The sequence below is a fragment of the Typopeltis vanoorti genome, chromosome 9 (genome assembly GCF_054136105.1).
Source record: "Typopeltis vanoorti isolate ZY-2024b chromosome 9, IOZ_Tvanoo_1.0, whole genome shotgun sequence".
In the NCBI taxonomy this organism is placed as follows: Eukaryota; Metazoa; Arthropoda; class Arachnida; order Uropygi; family Thelyphonidae; genus Typopeltis; species Typopeltis vanoorti.
Window position 1 is genome coordinate 72,304,500 of NC_143557.1, and position 20,335 is coordinate 72,324,834.

At 35.8% G+C, this 20,335-nt stretch overlaps 1 protein-coding gene across 3 annotated transcripts in view; it reads right to left on the reverse strand.

Moving 5' to 3' along the window:
- The window catches only part of LOC150103149 (tetratricopeptide repeat protein 5-like), a 132,142-nt gene that overhangs the window by 70,253 nt on the left and 41,554 nt on the right, over window positions 1–20,335 (reverse strand). For all 3 annotated transcript variants that reach the window (XM_090397416.1, XM_090397417.1, XM_090397418.1), the window contains exon 4: window positions 10,400–10,547. In XM_090397416.1, the coding sequence (XP_090253542.1) occupies window positions 10,400–10,547 (148 nt within the window). The remainder of the gene's footprint in view (window positions 1–10,399; window positions 10,548–20,335) is intronic.

Genomic DNA, 20,335 nt, shown 5'->3' on the forward strand with positions numbered 1-20,335 from the left:
CATATAATATTTGAACCCAGGATAAAAAGACTTGTTTTTGAATCCTATCTAAGCCATGAAGAGCCTTTATAATGAACTAATTTACCAAGTCTCACATGGACATGGCAGGATTTTTTCATCCTACAAAACAGGTAACCTGGCAACACTGAACTCAGCTCAAGTACAGGACTGTTTAAAGATCAAAGCTAAATAAGTGGAAGAAGACCTTCACACAGCCTTTTAAGGAGGCTGAAGAAATGATCAGGGCATCTGACTGAATATTAAATGAAATAGGATGGTCTGGCAATTTAAGACTTAGTAGATTAAAGTGTATTCTTATTAGCTTAAACCAAAATAAAATGATGGCGCAACAGGATGGAATTTCATCCCACCTGAGGTATGTATTTCTCAATAAAACAAGAACTTTGCTGTTTTGGTGAGGAAACCAGAGCAAAGAGTGAAAAGTCAGCCACTGGAACAAACTTCAACTCAACATAAGCAGAATTCCACATTGCCACTATCAACAGAAAAGAAATGGAACTACCAGAAGAATTAGAAAAATACCAGATCGACATGATAGATATTAACGAAACAAAGAAGACAAAAAATATGAGATTCTTCTAAATAACAAATATAAGATGTCATATTCAGGCAATAATGATCAGAGAAAAGAAGTAGATATACTACTCAACACTAAATATGACGATACTCTTCTTGAATAGCAGGTGATATCAAGTAGAGTGATGTAGGTAAACATCACAATGGGGAATTAGACAATAAGACTTATTTGTGTCTACAATTTTGAAAAAAGTTCTACTATGGAAGAAGCGATGGAATTTTGCAATGCATTAGAAAAGGCAGCTGATACCAAGCAAAAGAAAAAGTTGGTACTTGTTGATGATCCAAACAGCAGAGAAGGAAATGATTACCAAACATACAGTTATGGAAAAATTTGGAGAAAAGAGAAAAATAAATAATAATGGTAAGTACTTGTTAGATTTCTACTCATGACATGGACTAGTAATTACTAATACCATGTTCCAGTATAAATGATGTGCACAAATTCACATGGAGAAAAGAAATAAAAAAAAGTCTCATTGACTATTATTATTGACACGATATTTTAATGATCAGGACACAAGAGTATACATAGGATGCAAAATAGGAAGTGATCACCATTTAGTATTAAGGAAGCAAGTTTTAAAAAGAATCAAAGTCAAGTAGTTTTCAGAGGTTAACTGTAGATTCAAATACAAAAATATTTTTCAAGAAAAAATTAGAGGTTGAAAACACAAGTGAAACCTTGTTTTCAACCTCTAACAACCTCTTGTGTTTTCAACCCAGAGCGGCTGTACTGGTTTCACCAGTACAGCCGCTCTGGACTTGCAGACCATGCTCTGGATACATGCCACAGAAATACACCGCAGCAAGTATAAATTTGAAAGACTATTCATAGAATCAGCCTCAGCCCTAAGAAACATGCTAAACCTCAACAAATTTGGATGCATGAAACTGCCCCAAATTTGGGAGACGTACATCTTGAGAACTTCAGCCCAATGGCCAAGAATACCTAATATAGCCAGCTAGGGGGCACCATCAGGACTTTAGGAAAAACAGTAGTTTCGTTGCTTCGACCTCATTTGCTGTTTTCAGTGTCTGCGTGCACTTGTCTTAATCTTATGTTCCCATGAAGATGGCAATGTGACGTTGCCAAAATATAGGAAGTATATATTAAAGTTTATTTTAATTTATATTCCAGTATACGTTGTGAATTCCTTAAGTTATTTAGTAATCATGTGCAACCAACGTATAAGCCTTTCTACAAGAAGTGTTTATCAGAACTTTCCAGACCCCCCCCTCCCCCCATATTAAAAACAAAGATATTAGACAGGAACTTGACACTGTTACAATTCAGGAATGTGTGAGCAGAGTTAATCTCAGGTGGCATGGTCACTTAAACAGAACAGAAGTGGAATGATTAGCAAAATGAGTATTTCTGCCAGGACAGCAAGAAAAAGATCTACGTGGACTGATACATTATTGAAGTCCTAACACATGATAAATTAATTTGGAGAAAAACTGTCAATAGGAAATTACTAATGTTGTAACCTTTTCATTCTGATCACTGAGGTTGCCTATCAGAAATTTAATGATCGTGTTTACAGAATTATGAGGACTTTCTATATAAACCCAACCTGAATATAACTGATTCTCTATTTCTCACATTTGGAAAACAGTAATCTGAAAGATAAACATAAAGTAAACTGAATTTAATTTTTATTACCTGTAATTAATTTATTATTATTAACAGACTCATCATCCCTATTTAAATGTGAATTTATATGATACGAATACTGCTACATTAATTGTTTGCCTTGTCCAACATGGCCCTGATGAGGCTAGCAATATATTATTAGTAGAGATATAAATCTTTGCAGTTAGTTTGTTAATAAATATTAACTAATTTTTGCCATAACTTATCCATTAAATTCAGTACAGCATCTTACACAGATAGGCAACTTTAAACACTGGAATAACAGAACTGTAAGGATATGGCAACCAACTATGTTCTTTCTCTCACACACACCCACACCCACATATCCTCTCAGTTGTGAAAGTAAGAGATTTTTTTGCTTGGAGTAAATAAGTAGAATTTCTGTAGATGATTGAGTTTAAGGAGAGGTATAAACAGGCATTGTATAAATAATGGTAAGTGTGGACTTCCCATGATGAGTTTTCAAATTCAATGGAAATGCCCTTATAACAATAATTACACACTATTGTGTATGTTTCAGTTCACGAAAAACAATTTTCTGATCAAAAGGCAATTTATCGAAAAAACAATTAATCGAAAGGTAGTTCCTTGAAAAAAAAAAAAAAACAATTTGTAAAGGCAAACCATCAAAAATCAACAATTCATTGAAAGATCATTTCAATGAATGTTTTTATTGGATTAACTGTGATGCTGTTGAAGCTTACTAATATATATTTTATGCAGAAGTATATCCCTTTTTTTTTTTTTAGAAATATATGTTATATGTTTCAGTTTGTATATGTATACCATATATTTTATGTGTAGTTTACATAATTATGGAAAATATTATGCAAAACATAATATTTACTCAAGAATAAACATGGAACTTTTTTAGTCATTTACTTGAGGCCTCCATGTGTGTGTGTGTGTGTGTGTGTGTTTGTGTGTGTGTATTATTATTATTATTATTGCATGAGCACCGCCATGGAGTCCTAAGACTCATCGTGTGAGACCCAAACTGTTAACACAGTATCTATTGTTCCTCTCCTTGAAACTATAACAGACAAAGCACTTATAACTGCCTCAGACAACCCATTCCATTCATTCACCACTCTCCAAGAGAAAAATGTTCTCAAACCCTTGCCAACCACACTCTTATCCAACTTCCAGGGTTCTCTTGTTCCCAAGTGGTGAAACATTTCCTTTGCATCAATCCTATAAGATCCTTTAAGTAACTTAAATGTTTCTATCATACTCCCCATTTTTTGCCTATCAACCAACTTTTGCAATCCCCCAACCCTCAATCTATCCTCAAAGGGAGCATTCCACAGACTACTCCACCATCTTGGCCACTTTCCTCTGGATCCTTTCCACCCACTTCCTCATACCTAAGAAATCCAGGTGACCAGACCCGAGCATAGCAATCCAGATGTGGTCATATCAATACTTTATAAAGAGGAATGATAACTCCCTTATCTCAGTTTGTTAGTGTGTTCTTAACCAAATAATCCTGTGCACTGCCCTGGCTATTTTAGCAATATGCCTTCTAAACTTCAACTCACTACTACTACCCCCTGAATTCCTGGCTTCATCAATTTCCTTCAATGCGGTGCACAGCTTGTAATTTTTGTATCCCAAAATGCATAACTTTGCACTTTTCCACATTAAATTGACATCCATTATATTTTGTCTATATTGTCAGCCTATTTAAATCATCCTGCAAGCTCACTACATCACCTTGATTAACTATTACCCCACCCAACTTTGCATCATCATCAGTAAACAACTGAATATCTCCCTTCAAATTATTTTCTATATTGTTTATGTACAACTTAAACAGCAGTGGTACAAGCACAGAGCCCTGTGGCACACCACTAGTCACCTGCCCTTTTATCCATATCACCAGTTTCATATCCATCTCCATTTGTTGATATATAGCGTTCCATGTAGTATTGTGTAGCCATACACTTTATCCAACTCAGCTGTCACCCTATTATAAAAAGTTAATAGATTACTAAAACATGACCTATCCTTTGCCAAGCCATGTTACCCATAATAGAGTATCAATATTCTTATCCACACATTCCTGAATTCCCTTTTTGACTAACTTTTCCAGTACTTTTACCACCATTCCTGAAATAATGATCAGTCTATAATTTGTTACCACAGACTTAGATCCTCCTTTATGCAAAGAAATTATTTTGTCCTCTTTCCACTCTCTTGGGACTTTGTCAGAGCTGAGACTTAAATTAAACAGCCTGGTCAAAAGGCATCGCCAGATCCTCCCCCTGCACATTCTCTTAAAATGCAAGCTGATACCTCATCTAATACCTCTAATTCATCAACCTCTGTTCTTACATCAGTCTTCATCACCTCTGCCATAACAATATCTTCACTTGGATGACATACTCTTGCAACATGGTCACTAAATAGCTCAACAATTTCATCCCTCTGTTACCTCTCTACCATCTACACTCATTTCAGACAAATTATGGAGACTACAACCATGTTAGAAATAATTACTTTAACTTTAAAACCCAAAGTCTGGCTTAGATTATGTTGAAGATGTTTTCGGCATCTGGTCCCATGGCCGCCAGACATTAGATACTTTCCTCAGCCACCTGAACAAACAACACAAATCCATACAATTCACAAATGAGATTGATAGTCAGAAACACACTTCCTTTTCTAGATACACTTGTCACATGTCTTCCTTCAGGAAGACATGTGACAAGTCTTTCCTTCACTGTTTACTGGAAGTCTACACATACTGGACAATATATACACATAAACTCCTACCACCACTCAAAACAAAAACTAGGTGTCTTAACACACACAAAAAAAACAGGGTTTTGAAGATCTGCTCCAGTGAGTAAGAACCTAAAGATGAATTAAAAGTTATCAGCAATACATTCCTGAAAAATGGCTACAGCCAAAACACCATCAACAAAATTCTTCACAAGATCTCACTTAAAAGCAAAAATAAACTAGATTACAATAAAACTATAACTATTCCATACATTAAAGGAGTATCAGATAAAATAAACAGAATACTACAGAAATACAACCTTAATGCCACCTTTAAACCTGCAAAATTAAAGAACTTATTTAACTCATCCAAGAATTCACTTCTTCCTCTGCTGGCCCACCCTGGAGTATACCGTAGTATACTCCAGGGTGGGCTGTATTTATTGTATACATTGCATCTGTAATTTGCCCTATATAGGTGAAACAGGACACACAATTCCTATCTGATAAAAGGAACATAAAGCACATTAAATTTAATAACTATGGTAAATCAGAACTTTCTGATCATGTCCTGAATACTCTACATAGAATTAACTGGAAAGGCACCTGTTGTTTATATCACACCAAAACGTGGTATGAACATAAATTTAAGGAGGCCTGTGAAATTCTTATCTACCACTCTAATCTTAACAGTAACGATGGTCTAAAAAATCCCAAGAATATGGAAAGTACATATTCTACCCACATAACCTTTTCATCCAAGAGTTAATTATAAATAGGACTGTAAGTAATTCAGGATCTTAACTCTAATATAACAACTCTCATGTTATATTAGATAATGTTATAAATAGAAAATAGCTTTCATGTAGTTTTTTTTTCCACTAGAGGTCAGGGCAGTAGAATAACAGTTTATCAAATCATTGTCTCTTTGGTATACTGTTTGAAATGTAATATAGCTTGTCTCTGTATATATATGTGTATACTCCAGATGATAACCTTATATGAAGGTCGAAACGTTGGGAAATTAATTATTACTAACACGGTTGTAGTTTCCATAATTTGTCTGAAATGAATGCTGATCACTGTGTGACACTAAAGGAAAGGATACTAACTACACTCATTCAAGTTATCCTTCCATAGTTATTCTTTTACCTACTTGCCACATACTTGTGCTGTCATGAGTTAGCTGGTCATCTTCCTCCTTATATTACCCTCTACAACATTTCCTTTTTTTTTGCAGCTCATGCTTAATGATATTACTCATCCATCTAACTCCAACCTGATTTACCCTCCTGACCTTGGGTATACAGTGTGATATTGCTTTCTACTGTTTTCACAAGCAAAGAACTGTATGTGTATGTACTGCACACACACACATATATGTGTGTGTGTGTGTGTGTAAGGAAATAAATAAAATCTTTCTGTGTCGAAAAGCATGCATAACATTTTTCCTCCTTTGGATTTTTTCAGTGATTAGACTGTAGCCCATCATACATTAACAGATTTCAAAATAGCTTACCATTAAAAAAATGTTGGGATCCCTGATTAAACCACAGGACTAAATAATGAATATTCCTGTTTGTGAAAATTATTTCCAAGATACTTTATAGTACCTTCAAGAAATTTTTCCTGGGACATTATTCGAAGATAAAAATCCCAGAGATGTCACATTCAGGTGACATCTTTAGAGATACTAATAAAAATATATGAAACAAAAACTGTTGTATACAGTATAGATTGATTCAAAATTTATGCTCATTTGAAGAATCTCAATTGCATTCTCTCTCTCTCCCCCCACTCCAGGAAGTGAATTATAAATAACTATTTTTTGTGTTATTTTCTATCACTTCATTTTACTGTTTTGAGAAAAGAAATAAAATAATATTGTTATGTTTTGAAGCGGGTGCTTCTAAAACTAGACTATTTATTTGCAATCTGACTATTTCAGTCCTCCTTTTCTAAAGTTACCTTTAATTAATATACTTTATATGCGTTGTTAATTCCGTAAACTAATTACCAGTTATCCTTTTCTATTAGTTGTTCAGCCGTCTCCTGAAACTGTTCTAAGTTTTACAAATACATTTCATAATTATATTTTCACTATATAAAAGTCATTTGTGTCATAAAAAAGAAAGTTTAGTTTTGAGTGTTCTACCATTGCTGGTAGCGATTTCTGAAATAAGTTTGATCTTAAAAATACCGGGAAATAATTCTCTCTGTCTCAGCAACAAGTTGAAAGCTTAGATTACTTTCGCCTATTGAGAAAGAACAAAGGATGCTTCAAACAATACTACTGCAGTACATATCAACAGTTTCTTGTTTTGTTTTCATCTGTTGGATTGATTAGCATATATCATACACAGAAATATGTAAAAGAATGTATCGTGAACAGAATATGGAAAATAGTGTTAATACATTTTTGAGATTCTATATGATTGTGAAAATAGAAGTTTTTTTTTTTTTTTTTTTTTTTTTATTACCCTGCAAGTGTTCCCAAAACATCCATGTTCATGCAATTTAGGAATGATTATCGTCAGGACATGTTTGCTAATTTTATCTTTTCATCCACCATATCAGAATCAGGACTAATGTTAGAGCATGGAATCCTTATATTCTTAATTAAATATAAATAATAATAATTATTATTATTAATAATCAGTAGCCCCTTGAAGATACATATCAGGAAATTGATGATGATGATTAAAAATTATGTGATGCCTGTACACCAGTTATTATGAGATGAATTTTATTCATATTTAGTATTTGAAAAGCTTACGCAATTTTTATATATTGCAATAAATGTCCAACTTAGTAAATTCAATAAATTTCAGGATTTGGGAAATGTACTTGAAGTTATCTGCATGGCTCAGTTACAACTGGCTCACTTTTATTAGAAAATTTTCACAAAGAAGTTTTGAAATATTAATAATTCTGTTTTAGCTGGATGAAATTTAAAGAAATTTTGTAGTTAAGATTGAAATTTAAAGAAATTTTTTAGTTAAGATTGAAATTTAAAGAAATTTTGTAGTTAAGATTAAAATTTATTAATTGTGATTAAAAATTTAAAATTAAAAATGCAGCACTGATCGAGCTGGCAGTCAATAGCAGTAAAAGTCCTAAAGAACAGAACAGAAGGAAATATTAGGATAAATGACCACATTCTTGAAGAAGTAAATAATTTTCAATACTTTGGTTCCTACATCAATATTCTAACTGACAAAGTGAAAAGAAAGCACAAAGCCATTCAGTTCTACAAATGTCAAACTAATATCTGGAAATCTAATCTCATCACCACAAATACCAAAATTTGTCTGTACCAAACCACCAGTCAGGCTATATTTACATATGGTGCCCAGACATGGAACATCACTAATCAACAAGCAAGTAATATCATCAATAGCTTTGAAACAACATGTCTTCGAACAATATTAGGATATACATGGCAAGATCAGAATCCTACTACTGTTATTCTTGAAGAAAGGCAGCAAAGACTCCTAACAGAAACAATTAAAAAAAGTCAACTGAGATGGTTGGGACACCAACTCAGACATTCATCTTCACCTACATTCAGCCTTCTTGTTCTCTAGGCCAAATAATGGACATAGAAGAAGACCAAGGAAACAGTTTTGGCAATATATAAGCAGACTTCTTTTTGAAGATGAGGCTCATGAACCATCTGACATTTACCATTTGGCACAAAACAAAGCAACCTGGCTTACTTTCATCTAACAGACTTTAACTCCATGAGTTTTTTTGCTATATGAATATTTATGTACATAATTTCCTATTCATACATGAATAAATGATGATCAGTTTTAATTTTGATCTGACATTATTGTTGTGAAAAAATTAGGTAGAAAGAAATTTTTGTCTAGAGAAAAATTACCATCTACATAATAAAGTAGCATTTACACTTACAGAATAATGTTATAAAATAACATTATTCTGTTATTTTAATATTCTGTTTGACAGAATTTAAAATTCTGTTTAATCCCATATTCCAAGATCAATCACATCCCATCTAGCCAATTCTCCATATCCCACAAAATAATTATAGCAAGTCTCAATAACTACCTATATATGTTGTCTGCATCTTGGATAATATTACATATTGTTACAAACACTTTTATGACTTTTAAACTTTTACAACAAATTGCCATTAATTGAATTGTCATTTGATGAATTGCCATTCAGTAAACTGTCTTTCAATTAAATGTTTTCGACAAATTTTCATGGAATCATTAATTTTCTATCATTTTTAAATATCTTAAAGAAAATAACTTTTTTTTTTACCTTGACTACTAAATAAGGGCTGGCAAGCTGAAAGGTGCCACTGGTGTTAATGGTATGCCTGCAGAGTTGTGGTTGATAAGAATAATACTTAGCTTATGTCTCTCTCTCTCTGTGTGTGTGTGTGTGTGTGTGTGAGAGAGAGAGCGAGAGAGAGAAAGAGATCAATGCAGCTCTAATCCCATATTCCAAGATCAATTACATCCCATCTAGCCAATTCTCCTATGGAATTTACCATGTACCATATTCTTGCAGTGTCTCCTACTTCAGCAGGTTAGAAAATATGGTAGTCAATTTTTAAGAATATAAGTGTTTTCAAAAGAAAAAAAAGGTGGGGAAGGAATGAATTCTCCAGCCATGACATAGGGCGGCCCATAAGTCAATAAAAGGGATTTAAAATGTGAATAACGTTTTTGATATAATTTCTAAAGGATAATGAGATGCCCAGCCTTAAGGAACTTCAACTTAAGATACTCAAGAAATTAAGGGGAAATTAAGATACTCAAGAAGTTAAGGAGATAATAAATCTCTCATTATTTTAAAGCCGGATACGACTCTGGATATGCTTTGACTCGCCGATAGTTCTTCGGCATGAAACTCTTAGATTTCAATCTCCAAGTTTCGTATCCGGCTTTAAAATAATGAGGGATTTATTATCCCCTTAACTTAATTTACGACGCCCGAAAAAAATAGCCTCTTGGCTCTTTATCATACTCAAGAAATCTTAAACAAAACTGATTTCCAACCAAATCTCAAAAATGGGTTGAATTCTTTTTTGACTGCACATCTCAAATGTGCATTTCTTGTTAAACTTGTTACTTTCCCATTTCATTATGTGTTATTAGTTCAATAAAATGCTTGACATCACCATTAAAAATTAAGTTTTAATTTCTAATTTCCTTCATTAAGTTTTTTTTCATGTACCCTTTTTAACAATAACTCTACAAATATGCTAGGAGTTTTTTTTTTAAATAACGAAACCTGTCGCGCGATCATAATTAAAAGAAACACACGTATGATATCCTAAGATACTTAGGATGAAATATTTACAATTAAATAATTTTCACTGTGGTTAATACGTGTGTTTCTTTTAATTATGCTAGAAGTTGGAGGGTTAAAAATACTTACACCAAGACTTTCCATCTTGTAAATCCATTTCAACAGCATTCCTAGCTTTTACCACACTGTCTTGGATATTTAACAGTTTTTCTTCTGGAGTGCTTCCAACTTGCCGTAAAGCCATAGAGAGGTTTCGCAAAGCAGTTTTGTCATTTGACTGGCAAAAAGATTTGAAATCATGAAAAAAAAATTAATTTTAACTTTTTTTTCTACACCATTACAATTCTTTATTAATCCATATAAATAATTGTATCTTTACTATTACAACAATGCAGTTATTTATATAAAAAGGAGAGCATATGAATGAACTATCTGAATCACAAAGAAAGCAATATATTGTATATAAGAAATAAAATGGATGAATTTTAAAATAACTGCTTGCAAAATCTAGATTAAATCAATACTGCCTATAAAGATTAACAAGTATAAGTGGAGCTTTTGGATTTGCAGTAACTACTATAGCAATGGTGTACAAATACTTTTATAATCTTATAATAATCCATAATAATAGTGCACCTACTGCTAGATAATGAACACAATGAACTCTATTTCCATTCCTTAACTTATCCAAAATTTCAAATTTATTGGTCAATGTAATTAATCATCTTATGTTTTTTAATCTAGTTAGACAATTCAATTATTCCCTTATAACAGGGAACTGATCAAGGTTTTTAAACCTGGAAACTCGGGTTTTTCATCCTCCAGAACAGGCAAACTGTCTACAGACGTAGGACACATTTGGAGGCAAAGGACTAACCACCTTATCCTCGAGGCAGTTTCAAATCATAATAGGCCATACCTAATACAAACATAACAGGCCATTAGGCCTAATATACATATAAGGAGGAGGAGGAGTATAATGTTTTTTAATCTCTCTCTCTCTCTCACACATATGCACACCAATAACAACAAAAGATTTTTCTGATGTAAAAGGAAAAATAATTGGGAGCTTATAATGAGAGAAATATAAAATGAAAATCTAATCTGGTATACTGTAGCTTGTGGCAACAGCAGCAGCAACACACTGACCTTGCAAGGTAAGTAACAATGACCAGAAGTATATACAGGGTGTTCGGGATAAATTTGACAGTTTCGTAAGGAAAAAGAAAATCTTCTTTGTATCTATTAAATTTAATGAATTGACAAAAAAACATTACAGGCAGAGTTAATTACAATACTATCAACAAGATTTACTCAAAATAACCACCATTAGCATCGATCACAGCTTCAATTCTGCTTCGGAACCTCGAACAAGCTGATGCTACAGTCTCCCTGGGAAGGGCCGCAAAAACTGTTTTAATTTTATCCATTAACTGGGCTTTTGTATTACTGGAAGTGCGATTGGTGTCTTTTTCAACTGCACCCCATACAAAATAATCCATGGGGTTAAGGTCTGGGGAGTTTGGAGGCCAAACATTTGGACTGGTGAAGTCGTAGAAATTTTCAGACAACCATTTTTGACTTTTCCCAGAGGTGTGGCAAGGGGCCGAATCCTGCTGCCATACATACGGCCTACCATTGGCTACCCTTGTTATCCAGGGCTTGACTACAGTTAGCAACTCCACGAACAAAGCCCGAATTCCAATGCCAGGGTTCTTCAACACCTGTTCCTGCAGATTTGCGAGGAATTCTGCTGTACGAACGCAATCAGATCGTCTGCTAGGGATCTTTCTTCTTGCTACATCCTCGTAGTCACCATTGCAAGTCTCTAGTTCATGCCTGATTGTTTTTACTGTATTCAGGGAGCATTGGGCAGCAGTCGTAATATCCTTATTTTGATGGCGGGCACGAATCATCATGATACAAGTTATTCTCTTCCATGATTCAGGTGGGTTCCAGCTATCCATCCTTTCTGACATCTTGTATATGAATGAAGAAGGGTCCAAACTTTTATTATTATTATTATTATTATTCCTGATACCTCCAAGGAGTCCGAAGACTCATCGCGGGAGGACATCTTCAACTGTCTCTACACCTTACCTCTACTACGAATCAACGCCATCTACCGCCCACCTCCAACACCACTACAACTAGTAATTTTTGTCTGTAAATTGCGTGTGTTCTGAAGGGCCGATTTGTATGTATGCGGGATGAAAAACCCGAGTTTCCGGGAGAAAAAACCCTGCTACCTCCGTATGAGATCGGCTAACTCACCATCGATTGAAATCGACCAGATAAAGATTCCTCCCGTCGCGACGAGAATCGAACTTAGGCCTATTCCAATCGAAGGGCGCAATGTACCGTCGTTCTTCCAATTGCGCTACGGAGGCGCTTTTAAATGAAGAGAAGTGTGTGTTAATACATGTAACTTACGGAAAGATATAATTAATTATAAATATGTCAAATTTATCCAGAACACCCTGTAGATTTTAAAAAAATCTGTATAATAGCTTGCCTATCCCTTCCGTGCAGCCTTTCATCTCCTCTTTACTTCCACTCTACTTACTATTGTAGTGGAATTAGACAGGACTTAAATTTGTTGTTTGTGCTACTATATTTTTGTGTTTTGGTAATCTGTTATTATTCTTGACCTCCATGGAGTCATAAAACTTACTGTAGGAGCTCAACACTAGACAACACCAAATCTATTGTATCATTCCTTAAACTATCTACCATTTTCACTTTTATCACCCTGTCAGGTAGTGCATCCCATGCTCTTACTTGCCATGCAAAAACTTGCTTTTTACTCACTTCCTACTTCCTTTTCCTCATTCTACCATATGAAAAATCGCACCAGTGTCAATCCAATAATAACATTTCAACAGCTTAAATATCTCAATCATAACCCCCTCCCACCTTTTGTCTTCTATCCACCAACTCCGTAGTTTGCATGCTGTCAGCATAACCAACGCTGTAGTCCTGATATCATTTTCATTATCTGGCTCTGCGCCCTCTTCAAGATTTCATCTTCAAATCCTGGTGATGAGATCTGAGCACAGAAATCCAGATGTGGTTTGATCAAGCTTTATACAATGAGACCACCACCACCACCCTTTCATCTATCAAGGTCAATGTCCTCTTAATATTGCAGCAATTCTCTGAGTTGTCTTCATAATTTTCTCAATATGTCAACTGAACTTCAAATTTCTATCTACAATCACCCAAAGATCATTTGCTTCCTCTTCTTCCAGCATAACTCCACTAAGTGAGTAAGAAGCATCCCATCTATGGATCTCAAATTTCAAACCTTACATTTGGTTGCATTAAACTGATGTCCCCATTCATTTGTTCACCTTTCCAGCATCCTCTTAATAACATCAGCACTATTACTAATAACTCTCCAAGCTTCACATCATCTGCAAATGACTGAATATTGTCACTTATTTATTTATATTTATTTATTTGTATGGAGTTTCCTCCCTTTTTCTCCCCCATCCCTATTGGGGCGAGTTGAGTCCCCTCATGGGGTTAAGTATTTATGGCTGTAGATCCGTGTATGTTCACGGGGCCGGTTTGCCTGCTTGCAGGATGAAAAACGCCAGATAAACTGGCGGAAAAAACCTTGCTGCCCGTGCCCAATACCGGCTAACTTGGCTATGGCTGAGGAAGATCCTCAAATTCCTCACGTCTTCGACAGGAACTGAACCTGGGACACTCCTTCCCCAGTCATATGGTTGCAAAGCGCACAGCCACTAGGCTACACACGGATCTTCCACAGGGTTTAGTATACTGGGACCATGTAACCTTGTAGCCTTCCTACTCCCTGATATGGCTTCCCTGTATACAACTCTGTTATATCTATCAGAAAGCGTTACCATTCCAATCCACTAACATGATATTCAAACATATGGTGCAACTAAAATACTACTTTGTGATGTGGCACCCTGTCAAACCTTTGCCCCCCTCCCCCAATGACTGGTATGCCCTAGTTTCATCCACTGCTCTTGTTATTTTATTATTTAAGGCAACTAGATTACTAAAACAAGTGTCCTTTAACAAATTCATACTGACCTGCATAAATCATATTGCCCCCTCATCTGCCCAATTCAGTATACTAATTCCTACCAATTTTTTCAAAATCTTAACAGCCAGAGATATACAAACTTATCTATAGTTTAATAACTCCATTTTACAACTACCAACCTTAAGCAATGGTACTATCTTACAGCTCCTTTCACTCCTCAGGAACTTTCCTGAATGCAAGACTCATTAAACAGCCAGATTAATGGTGGTTATTCCACAGATATTCCCTAAAACATATGGCAAAATTCTATCTAGTTTCCTTGCCTTACTGACATCTAGCATGCTCAGTATTCTAAATACATTCTCTTCATTCACTTCTAATGCTTCATCCCTCCTTATCCCTGTAGGAATAAAGTCTGCTTTACCAAAATTAAACACTCTAATAAAGTGATCATTAAATAACTCAATTATGCCATCTGCCTTGTTAACCTAAGTTTCCATCCAGCAAGGTAATCCAATGTATCTAAAATAATTTTTCCTCCTACTGGCCACATACCAAAAAAACTCCTTGGGATTCTTCTTAGGTTGCAGAGCTGATCTCCTACTCCTCTCATATTCTAATTTTTCTCCCTTTACTATACTAATCACCTTCCCGGCATGAGACATATATTCCTCATGCAACTGTTCTCTACCTCTCTCTTTATATGTTTTCCCATAATCTCTTTTTCATTTAATTTCTGTTTAATTTCTCTAGTCATCTATTTGATTCCAATCACTTTATTTTCTTCACTCAAGGTATACAATTAGCCACTGATGTCAACTATTTTTTCTTAAGTGTCCCCCTTTCCGCCATGTAATACTGATGTCTCTTCCTTTGAATTCTTTTAAAGGAAGAGACATCATTTTTTTTTTCATTCACTGTACTGCTTTAAGCCTAGTTTCTAAGTGTATTATAGTTGTTTGTTTTATAATTCCATATAAATTCTTGAGGGACAAATGTCTTAGGCAACATGTAACAGAGAGAACAAGAGGTTCAAGAGTTTTAGATTTGGTTATAGCATCAGAAGAGTTGATAACAACTGAGATGACATCTCTCCCACCAGTTGGAGAGAGTGATCATATGGTTTTGACTTGGAAAATGAATAGACATGCAGGAGTATCAAAGAGACAGGAACTTATGTGGAATTATAATGCAGGTGATTATAATAGTCTTAGACGTCAACTTCGGGAAGTTTCATGGAGGGAGGAATTGGAAGGCCGGGATATCGTTAGTGCGTGGGAAATTGTAAAAGAATATATGTTAGCAGCAATGGTAAGTTGTATACCACGAGTAAAGTGGATGACAAACAATATTAAACAGGAATTGCATGTGAAAAAGAGGCTATGGAAGAGATATAAGGAGACAGGTGAAGAGAGGATGCATGAAGAATATAAGACACAGGCCAGAAGAGTGACTAGTGTGGTAAGGAAAGCGAAACTGGAATATGAGAGGAGATTGGCCCTAAGAACCAAAGAAAATCCTAGGGAATTTTTTAGCTATATGGCCAGTAGGAGGAGAAATGACTGTGTAAGAATGATATTGTGGGATAAAAATGGGAATAGAGTGACTGATGCAGAGGACATAGTGGAATTGTTCAATGACCACTTTATTGGAGTATTTCATCCTGGAGGAGTCAGTTTTAATGCTAGAGGGATAGGGCAGGTTCAAGGTTTAGAGGTACAGGAGGAGAGTGTGTTTCAGATACTGAGAACTCTGGATGTCAATAAAGCTTTTGGAATGGATGGTATTTCACCACGAGTTTTGAGAGAATGTGCTAGGGAACTGACAGTGCCTTTAACCTGGCTTTTCAATGAAAGTCTGGCTACTGGAAAGGTGCCCATGGAATGGAAGGAAGGTAAGATAGTGCCATTGCATAAGGGCAGTAGCAGACTGGAAGTGTCTAATTATAGACCAGTTTGTGTGTCATCAGTAGTTAGTAAGATCTTGGAGAAAGTAGTGAAAGACCATATACAGCATTGGGCAGATGAGGGTAATGTTATCTGTGAGAGTCAACATGGATTTGTGAAAGGGTGCTCTTGTTTTAGCAATATGCTAGCCTTTTATAATAAAGTTACAAGAACATTAGATGGGGGAAAGGCATATACTACAATTTTCTTAGACTTAGCAAAGGTATTTGACAGGGTGCCACATGATAAGCAGATATTTAAGTTGCAACGCACGGGTCTGGATGTCAGATTGGTCAACTGGATTCAGGATTGGCTGTCTGATAAGTATCAGAGAGCTGTGTATGGTGGAGCAGTTTCAAGGAGGCAGAGGGTTACAACTGGGGTCCCACAGGGCTCAGTACTAGGACCTATATTGTTTAACCTTTATATCAATGACATTGACAGTGGATTGCAAGGGGATATTCAGTTGTTTGCAGATGATGCGAAGCTGGGAAGGATTATTAGTAATAATGCAGATGTGGTAGCCCTGCAAGAGGATTTGAATAAGCTAGATAGATGGGCAAATGAATGGGGGTCAGTTTAATGCAGCAAAATGTAAGGTCTTGAGGTTTGGGAAACATCGATGGGATGCTGCATACTCTATGGGAGGAGTTATACTGGAGGAAGTTGGGGAGACAAGAGATCTGGGGTTGATGATTGATAGAAACCTGAAGTTTAGGGGACATATTGCAAAGGTGGTGAAGGTAACACACAGGATTGCTGCAGTTATGAGAAGGACACTGATCTGCAGAGATAAGAGGGTTATCATTCTGTTGTATAAGTCTCTGATCAGACCACACTTGGATTATTGTTCTCAGATTTGGTCCCCAGGATTTGATGGGGATAAATTAACTGTGGAAAGGGTACAAAAGCAGATAACAAAGATGGCTTCAGGACTGTACAATGATAGTTATGAGGATCAGCTGTGGGAATGTGGACTGCAGAGTTTGGTGGATAGAAGAAGAAGAGGTGATATGATTGATACTTTTAAACTGTTGAGAGGTGGTTACATGGTTGACACTAGGGAGTTCTTTCACTTGGTCGAACAGCAGGAAGGAGTGATGACAAGAAGCCATCCCTGGAAGTTACGAAAGGGAACTGTGAGCAAGAGGATGAGAAGTGGTTTCTTTGCATGGAGGATGGGTGAACCATGGAATGCATTGCCAGATGGAGTGGTGAGAGCAAGAACGGTCAATGAGTTCAAGGAGTGGTATGATAGACTTTGTGTTTCTTAGGAAGGACCTCCCACGATGAGTCCTTTGACTCCATGGAGGCCTGAATAATAATAATTATAATATAAATTCCTCCCGTCTTGATACTTCTGCATGTCTATTCATCCTCCAAATCAGGATCACATGGTCACTCTTACCAACTGGAGGCAAGTATGACATCTCAGTCACAATCAGATCCTCTGATGCTACGTCCAAGTCCAAAACTTTTCTCATGTTCCTTCCACCACATGCTGCCTAAGACAGTTAGCTGTTCCTCCATAAGTCCAAAAATTCGGTTCCCTTAGTACTGTATGCTCTTTCCATATATATTGATATAGTTGAATATCCCTATAACAATCACTTGCTTTGCACTTGCCACACTCATTTGGCTAAACATTTCCTCCTCATTATCATCTATATTTTCTGGCCTATTGCAGCATTCCACTAAATATCTTGTCCCATAAACTTCAGTCTCACACCCTATATTCTCAAGATTATTAGTGTCATTTTTCACTCTTGATTCTCTACCCTCAGAGGGTACAATTCATCTCTTACAAGTAACACTCCGACATGGTTTACCTTCCCTATCCTGTCGAAATATGTATATCCTTCAATTTCTATCCCTGTCAGATCATCTGCTTTAGTTAACAAGTTTCACTGATATCAATAATCATCAGAGATAAGATACTGGGCCAATCGCTGCCACAAACTCTTAACTTTATTTCTAATAATTCTGACACCTGTATACAGAAAAACCAGTGCTCTGCTATTAATTACTCCTCACTTGGCTCTGAAATATAGTGTATACTCTCTTTCTTGTAAGCCACATGAAGCCATCCCTGCTCCATTTTGCCACTGCAATTCCAGTTTCCTTGCCCTAACACACTCATCTGCCCAAAAAACAAGTATCTCCAAATGCCTGCATCGTTCTGTGTTCAAATATAATCCATCTCTTGCAAGCAGCTCCCTTCTATCCCCAAATGCACTCCATGCATCCACATGTTTCATATCTCCATTCTTACACTTTCAAGTTATCATCTCATTCGTTATCATCACTCCTCTCCTTCACTCTGCATTACTATATCAAGACAACATGCTACATCTTTCCTCTCGTGCATTTCTGCTGCATTTTCCTTCACATCAATCCCCAATCTCTTGTTACATGACTCAAGCTACCTCTTAAGGCATTCATACCAACCATCCCTATCAACTCTTCTAGATTTTCACCTCATTTCATTGTCACACTCTTTATTGTTCCCCAGGCAAGCACTCCTTTGGCACTCTACTTTGCCCACCCCGAATCATCAAATTGCCATAAACGACAGTCCAAACAGCTTCATTCATTCTTCTCTCATTGGCATTCCCTACTCTACTTCCAGTCTCTCTTTTTCTCATCCCTTGCTCCCACACTCTCTCTCCCTCTCTCTCTCAATCTTCTCAGATTTCCTCTCTTTCTCTGTTTCTCATATTCTCTCACTTTTTTCCCTTACTTGCTCTCTCACCTGCTCTTCTGCTCCTCACACTAGCTAACCTCTCTAGTGTATCAATCTCTTCATTCACTTTCCTCAGCTCAGTTATCATGCTTTTCATCTCTTTTTCAGCAGTTCTATTTCTCTCTCCATATATCTTGCTTTCAACTGACATTCACTCACACAATCACAGCCATCAGAACATTTCCCTCTGCCCAGGGTAATCCATACATACCTCTTTAATGTTCTCTTCACTCTCTAATGCGTGCACGTGCACACACGCACGCGCGCACGCACACACACACACACACACACACACACACACACACACACACACACACACACACACACACACACACACACACACACATCTATAAGTACATATACATCTGGTATCTACAAGATGGCACTCACCCATTTCCAAAACCTTGTCTTTGCTACTACTGAAGACCAAGAATCGTGACACTTGAGTCACCAAGCATTTCTCACTGCCTACAGTTTATTTATCTACAATTAATGCATACATATACATTCTCATTAATCAACTGCCATTTATAACTACAGGATACATACATGTCATATGCATAGCATGTTATGAAATCCTTGACTGTGTGCTACGAATAATGTAGTCCTTAAATGGTGACAGCCACTGTGTGGATACAAACACAATTAGACATAAGACAGCAGCAATAAATTCATATTAAAAAACCCACACTAATCATACAAAAAACAGAAAACTCAATAGCACAAATTTAAAAACTAGTATTAGTATAAGGTGTCATACAAAAAAATCCTCTCTTACTAATACTTACCATTTGTTATTGCTTCACATCAACCCAGCAGCAGAGAAAGCATGATTATAAACAATCTTGAAAAATTTTGCAAAAAATAAAATAAAAAATAAAAATGATGCTCTTTATGAAGATAACATAAAAGATCCACATAATCATGTGTTTCTTATAACAAAAATGGTTCTCTCAAAAAAAAAAAAGAAAAGTAGATAAACCTGCTGCTTCTTTTTGGGGGCAATAAGAAGAGAATCTAGTAGAATATTTCCTTTGTGTTTTTAAGAGGAGAAGATACAGATTTAATCGATACAATAGAGGATACACATAATGATGAAGAGCAACAGAACTTAAAGTCACTAAAAATGGCATCTGTATTTGATGTGTTAGAGGTAATTAAAGGCATAATTCCAAAAGAGATAATGATACAATTACATGAAATGAAGCATCCATTTAAAACTGCTGGACATAGTGTCAGTTTGCATTTCTAAATAGAAGATGTTCAAAATCACTTTTATGCATATGCAATTATGCAATAGTTTTATTTAAAAAAAAAAACTATTATGCACAAACAGGTACATGGAATGAAAT